Below are 12,885 nucleotides of genomic sequence, written 5' to 3' on the forward strand. Positions count from 1 at the left end.
AGGTGAGAAAAGCCCCTTTCAAGACTTCAGGGGTACAGGGAAGAGACTTACCTGCCTCGCCAGAGATGGCAGCAATGGCGGATGTGCAACTGCCACAGGAGCCCAGTTTTACTAGCTGCTGCTCCTTCTAGATTGGCCCTCCCCATGGCTGTATTTCTGGCTGCTGCCAACACTGGAAGGAGTGGAGCATAGATGGCGAGAGGGAGCACAACCCCTGGATCGTGGGGGTGCCACAGCTAAACTCTGGGAGATGGAGAGAGGGCTGATCCTCGGCCTGGGAGCTCGGAGGCGCTCCGATAATCCCAGATGCCAACACCAAACTGGCAGCGGTGATAGCTGCGGGGAAAGCTGGTAGGAAACTGCACCATAAGGACAAGATGGATGCGGAAGAGCTGTCAACACATGGAACAAGGTCTTTTAGTTCCTACTTACTTTTATTTTGAATGGTGGGGATCGGACTCCCTCCACCAGAATGGAACTGAATCAACAAGGGCTGGTAAGAGGGCTTGCCCCATTATGAAGAATTGACGTGTCCAGTAGGAGCACTGGGGATTGATGCGGAGAATCTAAGGTTGATACAAGCGCCCAAGTTTGTAGGCAAAATTGACTGAAGACTCTCCTGTATTTCTCTTTAGTTTCTTTTGTCTGATATGGCTGGGCCTCGGAAAAATAGTGCACAGCCCTCAGGCTGCTGGTGGAGGCTGCAGCCAGTGGCCATAACTGAGAGACTTACCTGGGTTCCAGTTTCCTTGCTTTGTGTTGTTCTTCATTTCTCTTTCATTTACCAAGCCTTGACAGAACTCCTTCAAGGCTGGCTTAGCCGCCATATCCTCAAGTTAGGCTCAAGACATCCGCGAGCCTAAAAGGATTGGGAAGAAAAGGGAGAATGGCCAATTGATGTTTTAACAACTGGATGGCATTTGGACCAGGTGTAAGGGGAGGTAGGAGCCCCAAAGAAGAAGTTGAGAACCACTGCCATAGAGGACAAGTTGTGCTACCATTTCTGGAGCATTTATCACAATTACTGCAATATGTGGTGCTTTTCTTCAGCGGCATAACTATCCGGGGCAACTGCGACAGCTGCCCCAGGCACCAAACTGGGGGTGGGGGTGAAGAACAGAAAAAATGGCTGCTGCCAGAGTCACATGTCTTAGGAAGTTGCCACTGCCCCTGTGTGTGGCAGCTGCCCCAGGTGCCCGGCTACATTGTCACAGCTCTGCTTTTATTACATTTGCAGCTCCTGAGGGCCTGTCCTGATGTGTATCTGTGCTTACAGCCCTCCATTTCCAGCCTCTTGCTTACAGGGCAATAGCAGGAAACATGAATCCTAAAGGTTCAAAATGCAAAAGGCAGCAAAAACTCTGGCACTGTATTAACTTTGAGGGATCTGTTGGCACCGGGCCTGTGACTTCATGGGCTGGGATGAGCTTGGCTCTGAGGTGGGCCCAGGGCCTGGGAGGAATTCACAGCCAGCAGCTGGTTGTGACCAGGAACAAATCTTGTATTAACCTGTCCGCTTTACATTTTAACGGGGATGCATTCTTATGATTAACCCAGCTGGGTCAAATATGTATTATGTGGATCTCATATGAACTATCCCAGTTTAAATGTGAATTTCCTTTTTCAACAGGTTCATTGCTGTCAAATGCATTCTTTGCTTGCAGGGGTATAGGCTGTAGCCATATTCATCTAGGGACATAAGCAGACAACGTTCTTTGGGTAAATCTGATAGCTTTTATTATTATTTTGTGTGTATTATGTTATATTTTACTATTTTATTATTATTTTACTTTTTTGCTCACAGTGAGGTGGGGACTAGAGTCACTGCGCCCTCAACCTATTTGCATCACAATTCTTCTATATTATCTTGCCTCATTATGCTAATATATTATTAATTTAATGTTCATGTCTATGCACAGGAGTCTAGCAGGATACTTTGCACATACGAAGGACGTTGGATTTGCATACAGACACCCACAGGCCAATAGGATACTTTGTAGATATTAATAAAGTTTAATTTGCATAAGGCCAGCCATGCACTAATAGGGCAACTGTGCATATTAATGAAGTTCAATTTGCATATAGATGCCCACACACAAGGAGCACAGTAATGAGGTTAATTTCAATATAGGAATCCATTCACTTGGAGCAGGATTGTACAGTTGTTTTGTTAATTAGGTTCATTTGCATATATCAATATGCAGGTATCAATATGCAGGATTGTACATTTGTGTTTTTAATTAGGTTAATTTGCATATAGGTACCTGTATGCTTGTAGCAGGATTGTACATTTGTTTTTTTATTAGATTTGTTTGTACATTTTTAAAATTAGATTGTACTTTTGTTCTTTTTATTAGAAACAAATCAAATAGACATAAAAACAACCAAATCTCGCACCCACATAAACCCCCCACTACAATGACCATGAAACTCAAAAGACGCTTAATAGTCACCTCAGAAGACCTCCCCTGTGTTACCCTTGGAGGAAAGGAAAGGGACCCCTCGCCCATCTCCATGACGACGTTTGCCAATCAAGGTAATGACCCTGTGTTAATAGGCCCGCATTCATTTCCATATTAATGAGGGGCGGTGACCTATACATTTGGATATGCATGAGGTGCTTTGCATACCAACCGCTCCCACCGACATCCTCCTGTGGGGCGGGTCCCTTGGAGGGGAGCGACAGGACGGCTGGCCAATGGGGCGGCAGCCAGCGCTGCGCAGCCAATGGCGGGGCGGCGGAGTGTTCTAGAAGGGGCGGGGCCCACCCTATTCCACCCTGTCCCGCGCTCCCTATCCCGTCATCCCTTGCGCGCGGGGCTGGGCTCGGGCAGTGCGGCGGCCGCATCATGGCGGCAGTGAAGTCGCTCAACCCCAAGGCCGAGGTGGCGCGCGCGCAGGCGGCGCTAGCCGTGAACATCAGCGCGGCGCGGGGGCTGCAGGACGTGCTCCGCACCAACCTGGGGCCCAAGGGCACCATGAAGATGTGAGCGCGGGGCGGGATGGGGGGCGCACGTGGCGGGGAGGCCGGGGTGGGGGGAGGGGCGGGGCTGGGCCCGCGCGGTGACCGTCTCCCCCCACCTTGTGCCCGCAGGCTCGTGTCTGGCTCCGGAGACATCAAGCTCACCAAAGATGGCAACGTACTGCTGCATGAGATGGTGAGTGCACCTCGACCCCCTTTGTCTCCTCTTCCTCTGCTTCTCGTCCATTTTGGTGCGTGCCCAAAACTCGCCTCTTTCCAGCCTCCTCCCGCCGTTCGCTCGCTGGAGAACAGGCTCACGATTCACCCCCCAGGCCCTAACTCCTCGGCTCCTCCACGCTTTTTCCTGCCCGAGTGGGGGGTTGGGCTCGACGATCCTCTGAGGTCCCTTGCGGCGGCCCTCGCATCCGTGCAGCTTTGCCACCGGTCCCTCGCCTGCCGGGATCCAAAAATTAGAATCTTAGCAGAATTGTTTAGTGTTAATGTAATGTATAGTTTGAGAAATTTCTAACGGTCCTCTGACTAGCGTTGCTTTTATATAGACAAAAAATAATTATGAAGATGTACAATTTGTCCCAGCAAGATGAAATACATTAATGTTAGTTTCCTAATAGTTAAACTTTGCTGTATTATTGTAGGAATATCACTCAACTTCTCTTTTTTGTTTAGCAAATCCAACACCCAACAGCCTCCTTAATAGCAAAAGTAGCAACAGCTCAAGATGACATCACGGGAGATGGTACCACTTCAAATGTTCTGATCATCGGAGAGCTGCTGAAGCAGGCAGATCTCTATATTTCTGAGGTATGGATAGTGTTTTGGTGTTTGTAAGGGAATGAGTAAGTATCATCCTTTTAATGCTTTCAAGTTTTGACTTTGCTGTTTAATATGTCTTGTACCTTTTGTGTTTTTGGTTTTTTTTACTCTTCTGTTGGGCTTTAAAGCTTTTGTCGTAATTGCATGACACTAAATAGCATTTTACTCAGGTAAAGAATCATCTTCATGTTAGAAAACTAGAATTGATACCTATTAATTCATAGTGCACAGTGAACACCCAAGTGTGCTTCATAAGTTCCCTTGGTCTTAATTCTGTGCTAGAACAATCTGTGCTTTTCCTCTGCATTAGAAGGAGCATCTTCCTTTTACATGTATTCAAAAGGACAGTACATTTTACCTTCATTGTAGCATGTGAAGTCTAAATTGCTTTAGTGTTTATCATTAAGGTCATCGTTTGGGTAGCAAAAATTTGAGAGGTCTAAGTAATACAAATTTAAAAATAACAGATAAGAATGCCAGTTGGAAAACTGTTGCCTTGTTTTGTTGCTTAATACCGTTTTATATTTTTTTAATGAAAAATAGGGCTTGCACCCAAGAATAGTCACAGAAGGATTTGAAGCGGCAAAGGCAAAGGCACTTGAAGTTTTGGAGCAGGTCAAAGTATCCAAGGATATGGACAGAGAGATACTTATAGATGTTGCCAGAACATCTCTGCGTACTAAAGTTCATGCTGAGCTGGCTGATGTCTTAACAGAAGTAAGCGTACACATTTTTTATCTTTTTTTGAAACGTACTTTCATTCTCAGATAAGGAACTCCCTAACTATCTGACACCTTAGGGGAAGAGAGGGAGCATAGAAAAACGGGGGGAAATGGTTATCCATTTGCTTCTATTTGATAGCTAAGCTTGTTGTATGATGGTGGTCTCTTCTGTTTCAGGCTGTAGTAGATTCCATTTTGGCAGTCAGAAAACCAGATGAACCTATTGATCTCTACATGGTTGAGATAATGGAGATGAAGCACAAATCAGAAACAGATACAACGTAAGTAGGTATACAAACAGTAAAATACAAAACAAAAACAAACCCTGCTTGGGGGGTAATGGTAAGGCGAACCTCAGTTGCTTTTAAATAGTGAAAAGCTTGAGGTCCTTTCATGTGGTGTTGCTTTTTCATGCATCTTTAAAATAGCCTTTCCTTACCTTTTATGTTGGGGGTGAAAAAAACTGACCACATGAGAAACTACAAAACAGGAACATTGCAAAGTACATTTGAGAAAAAAAACTCTTCCTGTAACTTCCTGCAGTTTTGCTCATCTTCAGTGGGAACTCTTAACTAGAGCTTCTTAACAAGAGGAGACAGAAGTAAGATGAAACTGTTCCTCTTAAGAGTTTAAGCTCCCTCCCATTTTAAACTTGACAATCTGGCAAATATGCGTGCAGCTTCTTGGTAATATACACGTCTTTTTCTCAGTCTGAAAATACTTAAATGTATAATGCTCTGTCTGAAAGACACGAAGCGTTCCCTTTTCCTTTTTACACTAATTGAGCTCTAAGCTCTAAGTCCATTTCTAGTGGAGATAAACCTGAACTACAAAGTGAACAGAGTTTTAACCCTTTTATCATTCTTAATGTCAGAGGGCTGAATCCCACTGACATGGAGAGAATTTATAATGCTATCTTAATTGCCTGCTAACTAGGTAAATTGGGACCACAGTCATTCAAAAGCTTTCATAAGGACACGCTTAATCAGCAGCGTGGAAGAATTCCACTAGCTTTTTCAGTAGCTCATGTAGTCAGATGCTATGCTAGAGTATATTTCCTTATTACAGTCCTAACAACAGCTTGCTTTACACAGAGTAGGTATGTCTATGGAAGTGGGATACATGATCCAAATTATTTTTATACCTGTAGGCATGTAATCAATGTTTAATAAGCTTTGCTATGAATTTTGTTCAACTGCTTATCATGAAAACCCAAATAAGGACGAAGAAGTTCTTACAGGTCATCTAACTGATTCTTTACAGGCTTATTAAAGGACTCGTTTTGGATCACGGCGCTCGTCATCCAGATATGAAAAAAAGAGTGGAAGATGCTTATATACTTACTTGCAATGTATCTCTAGAATATGAAAAAACGTAAGTGTAAGCCAGAGACTAAAAGAAATCAGAGAATAAGTATTCCAAAATACCTACTTAAGATAAGCTCAGGTGTGTAAAAGAGGAAATAAAAGCAAACAGCACAGAATCTTATCCAGATTTATGAAGCTGGTAAGGGGCCAGTAAGCTTCTGGAGTAGGTTATTTGTTTTTCGAGATGTTTGCCATCTCACTGAGCTGACAACTTTTTAAGGTCAGTAATGTCTGTGTGTTCGGTATACATTGATAGTAAGCATCTCCAAGTGCATGTCAGTCATGGGTGTCTTTATGTGACTACTAAAATACTGTTTTACGCCTGTACTGAAAAATGTCATTTTTGTTTTGCATGTATTCAGAAGGACAACAAATATTTTGTGGTGCTGTACTATGCGACTTTGTTAAACTTCACCTTTATACCTTCTGACTAAATTTACATGTTCTTTCCTGTGAGTAAATGTCTTTCTCTCAACCTCCTTTTCATTTTAGAGAGGTGAGCTCTGGATTCTTTTATAAGAGTGCGGAAGAAAGAGAAAAGCTAGTAAAAGCAGAAAGAAAATTCATTGAAGACAGAGTGAACAAAATTATTGACTTGAAAAAGAGAGTCTGCGGAGATTCAGATAAAGGATTTATTGTAATCAATCAGAAGGTAAGATGAATAAGCATGAGAAATAACTGGAAAAATTTCTTCCAACATGTTGGCAGGTCTGGCAGGCTCGATGCCTCCGTGTCCACTAACTGTGTGACTCACACAAGCCTTAATAAGGGGTAGAGATATTTTGCTTTCAGATATTCACATAGTTCTTTGCTAAGAGGAAGAATTGGCCCTTTCTGGTGGTCTGTGAATTTGTTTTTACACTTTTTTATAGGTGCTTTTCTCTTGTTATTAGGGAATTGACCCATTTTCGTTAGATACTTTGGCAAAAGAAGGAATAGTAGCTTTGCGAAGAGCAAAAAGGAGGAACATGGAGAGGTAAGTTCTTGAAAAGAAGACTTGCTTTTCCAGAGTTTGTCTGACTTTATGTAACCTTTTTAAATAAAGCTTGAGTAAAATCTACCCATACTTCTAACTTGTCTAGTTCTTAAGGAGCAATGACTGTCAGTTAACAGACGTTTATGTATTTTGATGCATTTAAAAAAAAAATCCTATTTCTTGTAATGATGATGTTGCCAATAAATTCCAAATTCAGAACAATTAGCCCTCTTCTGCACTATTCTGAAATTATCCACAAAGTACATCCACATACAGTAAAAGCTTTGTTATCCGTCTCCCATGGGGAAGGGGGGGCAGTGCCAGATAACAAAATATGCTGGTTAATTGAGAGGCACCAACAGGCGTCTTTGCCTGTTCAACTGCCACTTTTCTCACTGTGTCTGGGGCATCGCCAACCCTCCCGCGGGCCCTGAGGCACGGGGAGGCAGGCCCCATGCAGCCTGCTATGCCCCAGACCATGAGGGCTCGGCAGCACGGCCTGCTTTGCACTGGGCTGTGTGGGGTTGGAGAAACTGGAAGTGCCACGGTGGGCGCTTGGGTTTCACTTTACCTTACAAGCTGGCATGCTGGCTTGTGAAGTGCCAGTTAACGGAGATTTTGCTGTACTTCACATAGCTTGAAAGAAATTAAACAAACTTAAGTGGCTCTGCTTATATTAAGTAGCTCAGGGTGGATGTGATGTGATATTCTTAACTCTTCAGTTTGGTATGAGCAAAGATTCCAACTTCACATTAAGTTACTGTATATTTAGTTATGTATATAACACCATTGACTTGACTTGTCTTCTTTCAGACTGACTCTTGCTTGTGGTGGTGTGGCCATGAATTCTTTGGAGGACCTCACGCCTGAGTGTCTGGGACATGCTGGGCTTGTCTACGAGTATACATTGGTATGTATGATCTTGAGTTTGAACTTAACAGGTACACTGTTGGCTCCTTTTCAATGTCTGCATCATTTGCTTTATTTCAGGTTTTGTTGTTAATGCTTAGTACTCTTAAACACAGGGAGTTCTGTGAAGGCATTTAGACACCGATGATGATCCAGTTATGATTTCAAGAGTAATATTGGACAGCTCACAAAAGTCATTGCCACACACTAATTGCCAGAAAATACATGAAGTACGCTGTGGGGTGATGATGGGAAAAACAAAAACCTGAGCGGGGGGGGGGGGGGGGGGAAACAAGGAACAAATGTATTCTTTGTTGAAAGCAGAGCTAGGATGACATGAAACCTGCATAATGTATAAGGGTAAAGAGAAAAATCTCTACTATTCCCCTTTTCAAAAGTTAGTGTGAAAGTTAATTATCCCTCTGACTATCCATGGATCTAAAAATGTACCTATGTTGCTCATTTATTTTGGTTTTTTTACATAGATATGCTGTGGTGTATGTATATATTTATTTGCTGCTTTATTTGTTCTTGAGCAAAAATCTTATATGAACACATAGTAATATTATAATACAGGGTGAAGAGAAATACACCTTTATTGAGAAGTGTGACAATCCTCGTTCTGTTACCCTGTTGATTAGGGGACCCAATAAGCATACACTCACGCAAATCAAGGATGCAGTAAGAGATGGACTACGTGCTGTAAAAAATGCCATTGAAGATGGTAAGTCTAGTCTGTAGTAATTTTTTGGTATAGTAAGATTCAGGGGACCCATTGACATCTGTAAACTGTTCATTTCCTGCATACATACTTTTCTGCCAAGAAGCATGGATGAATTCTGTGTTAGCTTCATCAGTAGTTCATACAGTCAGACACCATGCTAAAGTATTTCCACTTCAACTATTTCTAATGTCATGCTGAATTCCAAGCTGACATGTTTTAAAGAGTGGATACATGTAGTGGATCAGATTTGACTTCAATTACACATGGTCTTTCTCCAGGGTCTTGTTAGTATTTGTTAAATGTTAATGAATGTAGTAGGTGCTTTTAGAAGGTTGGAAGACAACGATTTAAGACAAAAGGCTCTGAGTGCAGCACAGCAAATTTTAATACATTAGATCTGGTTAAATAGAGCTTCAGTAAGAGTAGCAAGAGAAGGAGGAAAAAGCATGCTTTGTAACTGAAAAACTTGCTTTCAGCTCACTATCTCTCATCAGATTAGCAGGCCTGCCAGGAAGGAGTTCTTCGGCATGGTGGTGGTAATGTTTTTTGTTTTTTTTTTTTTAAATATCTCGAATCACTGCCTACAGCAAGCAGTGTTGCGTAACCTGTCCAGTTACATAGGCTGGATAAATGGCACAGAGTTGGTCTGTGGGCCAGATCCAACATGTGGGAGTCAGTTCATAGATGCGATCCAGTGCACAGGTGTGACTTCACATGCAGGATCCTGTTGGGGTGTGATTCCACATGCCAGATGTGGCTGTGGCTTGAACTGGCTTGCAGGCTTGCATCATCTGAATGACAGGGTTCCCCCATGGGGCCAAATATTTATCAGGGGAACAGCAGCAGTGTTAACTGTTGAAGCTCTTGGAATGGTTAACCTCACTACTGGTTATGCTGCCACCAGATTTCCAGATATGTGGGGAGCTCTGGAGGCTAGATGAGACAGCTCTGGGGGCTGGAATCTGGCCCATGGGCCAGAGTGAGAGCACTGCTACAGTAAGATACTAAAGGTAGCAAAATTGCTGCTTCTCTTCCATGCCAACATCTCTTTTCAGAAGGGAAAGTTGTTTTTTTTTTTTTTTAAATCAAAAAGTCTTTCCTTTTGACATGTGAGAACTGCAGATTTTTTTAATGTAAAAACTGTAACAGGTGAACTTTGGATAATTCCTGTAAATGTTCTCTATCATCTCATCTGATTCTTCTGCCATTTCTGCTGAAACTAGTTCAGCTGGATTACAGCAACTACTATCTAAGCTTTAAATAAGGGACAAGGAGACTCTGAGTAAAAGGCTATTCTTGCTGTGTCTAGGCATGAGTTATGGTGAGCATGATAGAAACCTAAATACTTAAGTCAGTTTCATTTCTCACCTTTCTCAAAAAGAGGTTTGATTGTGTTTGAAGAGCACCTGTCGTGGTGGATGCTATTTTAGAGGCAAAAGTCTGAGTTTCATGAACATTCTGTACTGATTTATATCCATTAACATGAACCATGTGGTCTCATTGCTTTGTTTGACATGACTGTGTAATGGCTCTGTTTATTATCTTCCTTGCATACAGGCTGTGTAGTTCCAGGGGCTGGTGCAGTAGAAGTGGCAATTGCTCAAGCTCTCGTTAAATATAAGCCCACCATAAAAGGAAGAGCCCAGCTTGGAGTCCAGGCTTTTGCTGATGCTCTGCTCATTATTCCTAAGGTATAAAGGAGCTCTTGACTGGAGAAGTAGATTGTAAGCAGTTAGTTTAAGCTAATAAAAAATTACCATTTAAGGTGGATTACAGTTGCAACGGCTACTTATTTTTTACATAATCTATCTCATCCTCTTTCTTAAAAGGTGCTTGCTCAGAATTCTGGCTATGATCCCCAAGAAACTCTAGTGAAAGTTCAGACAGAACATGCAGAATCAGGGCAACTTATTGGAGTTGATCTGAACACTGGTAAGAATCTCCTCTAAAAACCCCATATTGAGACACTTGTGAATAAAATAAGTTGGCTTTTGTCTAGTCAGCAGTATAGTGGGGTTTTTGAGAGAAGTGAAAACTTACTATTCTTTATGGCAAGTCTGTTGCATGTTAGCTTTCTGAAGATTTTGCAGGATTGGGAGTGTTGTTTTAAGATTCCCTGGAAGTTACTTAACAACAGCTTTTCTTGATGGTAGATAGAGTACTTGTTGACCTATTGCCTGCTAAACAACTTAGGGCTACTTTAGAGTTAAGTAATATGAAGCTTGTAATGTGGAACTCTGCACGCTTTTAAATGTGATTACGTGCAAAGACTAGATGTTGGTGGCTTTTTGTATGAAGATGTTTTGCCTTTGGGGGCAGTAGCAGCATGCTTCACAGATGACAAAAACCTGCTAATCTCTTAACATTTTTTTTTTTTTTGTAACTCAGAACTTCAGCATTTCATTCAGGTGTTTTCAGCTTTATCTGTTGCCTTATTTTGTGCTTATTTTTATTTCCAGGTGAACCAATGGTGGCTGCAGTAGCTGGAATTTGGGACAACTATAATGTCAAAAAGCAACTGCTCCATTCATGGTAATTTTTTTTTTTTTTTTTTAAATGGGTTAACTTTTAAATTGTACAAACACTCTGCTATCCAAGATTGATGAAATTATTTGAGATTTGATTATTATGTGAAAGGCTTTGGTTTTTATCCTCCATTTTGCACTGTACAAGAAAGGGGAAGTAGTTGTTTTATGCTGTCATACTCATTCTAAAGTATGTCTCCTCTCCAATTGGGAACAAAGAAAGAAAGATTGATCTTAATTGGCTATTAGTATTTTAGTGTTGTTTAAATGACTGAGTCTAGTATAAAACTTTAATCTGTTGGGGCTTTGGCTGGGGTGCAGACTCCTAAGGAGAGAAGTGGAGATAATGTCCTTGTTTGGATGAATTGTAACATCATACAGCATTTTTAACAGGTTTGTTGTTTTTTTCATTTGATCTACCCAGCACGGTGATCGCCAGCAACATTCTTTTGGTTGATGAAATTATGCGAGCTGGAATGTCGTCTCTCAAAGGTTGAATTGAATCTCTTCTCATCCTGTGATAGTCGTCTTGAGTAGGCAGTTGCCTTTTTGAAATAACTTTAAAAAAAAAATCCAACTAAAGGCATTTTCGTCCCCAGCCTCCCTCCAGTGGATTTTCACAGTAACAGAAGTAGCTGTCCTTTTTGATGCAGTAAACATGGCCCCACACAAAGAATAGTACCTGTTCAAATATTAGGTTCTAAGATCAATCAGTTATTTATTTTTAATTGCACTGAAATGTACAATTAAAGTTACAGCCTTTCTACCCAATAAACAGTTCTGTTCTGTGCTTTGTTTGTAACAGTGTCACTTCTTTAACTTGCGTTTTGGTTGGAATAATGATAGTGGATGAAGATGATGGTACAGCGGTATAGTTTTCCATGAGATATCATTGCTTCTAGAATGTGTCATCTGTGTATCCCTTTTCTGAATATTGCTGAACTACCCGTAGTGTAACTTGCTTATGTTTCTACATACGGGGTTACATGCAGCTCCCTGTAATCCCCAAAATTTCCCCTGGGATGGGGGAGCCTAATTTAAGAATTTATAGAAGATCCTTTCCAAATGGGTGGAGTGTTGGACTGAAGCTGGGGAAAGAGGTCAAACCTGGATTCTGGTTCTAGGCATGGTATTAAACTAGGTAGTTGTTCCCTGTCCCTGCATCAGTTGCCTGTCTTTCAGAATGGGGGTGATAACAATTTACAGTGGCTTAGACCTGTGGTTGAAAGACGATGGTTCATAGGCAATATCCTAACAACAAATGCATATCTATATTTTGAAGTATACTCTAATGGTATGCATGCTAGCCTAAGGATTTTTCTGGGCTGCTTTTAACATGAATTCACTAATGCAGGATAGGCTGCTGTGGCACCTGGGAGACAGGTGTTGAAAAGGTAGACCCTGCTACAGTGCTATCAAAATAACAGCAAGTATTCAAACAACTTGATTTTGCTTTAGTTTTCCAATACCACAACCTTCTAATAGTATGGGCCCGGATGCCTGTATGTTCTTTGCTCAGCGCAGCAAAGGTAGCTCTAGTCTTGCATAGCTTTTGTAGAGACTTAAAGATGTTAATTTTCCACAACTCCAGTGGCATTTGCTAGTCATTTAAATCTTTGGACTGTTCCAGTGTTGCTTTTCAATGTGGATATGAGTCTGATCACATCTGCTTTCCAAAATGTGAATGGATGACCAAAAAAGCAAAACTACTTCCTTACATAAACCTGCTAGAGAAATTGTCCATATGAAGCTTCTTGATTTAAGGAGGCAAAGGGGAAGGAATCTAGCACTTGTAACCCCATGATTATGTACAGGCATACCTCAGAGAGATTGCGGGTTCGGTTCCAGACCACCGCAATAAAGCAA

General features: G+C 41.7%; 1 protein-coding gene and 2 non-coding genes across 3 annotated transcripts; all 3 read left to right on the forward strand.

The window, feature by feature from the left end:
• The first annotated feature begins 2,806 nt into the window (after window positions 1–2,806).
• On the forward strand, window positions 2,807–11,809 carry CCT6A (chaperonin containing TCP1 subunit 6A). Its single transcript, XM_090025979.1, has 14 exons — window positions 2,807–2,986; window positions 3,095–3,158; window positions 3,650–3,784; window positions 4,340–4,513; window positions 4,696–4,799; window positions 5,782–5,892; window positions 6,378–6,537; window positions 6,779–6,861; window positions 7,675–7,771; window positions 8,347–8,494; window positions 10,052–10,185; window positions 10,324–10,426; window positions 10,954–11,026; window positions 11,444–11,809. Exons 1-14 carry the CDS (start codon window positions 2,850–2,852, stop codon window positions 11,514–11,516), a joined length of 1,596 nt encoding a protein of 531 aa, XP_089882105.1. The 5' UTR covers window positions 2,807–2,849; the 3' UTR covers window positions 11,517–11,809.
• Window positions 4,020–4,151, forward strand: LOC149854132 (small nucleolar RNA SNORA22). Its single transcript, XR_016439081.1, has one exon. It is a non-coding gene; the product is annotated as a small nucleolar RNA SNORA22 (small nucleolar RNA).
• Window positions 8,597–8,729, forward strand: LOC149854133 (small nucleolar RNA SNORA15). The gene has a single exon (XR_016439082.1). It is a non-coding gene; the product is annotated as a small nucleolar RNA SNORA15 (small nucleolar RNA).
• Window positions 11,810–12,885: the final 1,076 nt, after the last annotated feature.

The sequence above is a fragment of the Crocodylus siamensis genome, chromosome 13 (genome assembly GCF_052110815.1).
Source record: "Crocodylus siamensis isolate JL-2025a chromosome 13, ASM5211081v1, whole genome shotgun sequence".
Classification (NCBI taxonomy): Eukaryota; Metazoa; Chordata; order Crocodylia; family Crocodylidae; genus Crocodylus; species Crocodylus siamensis.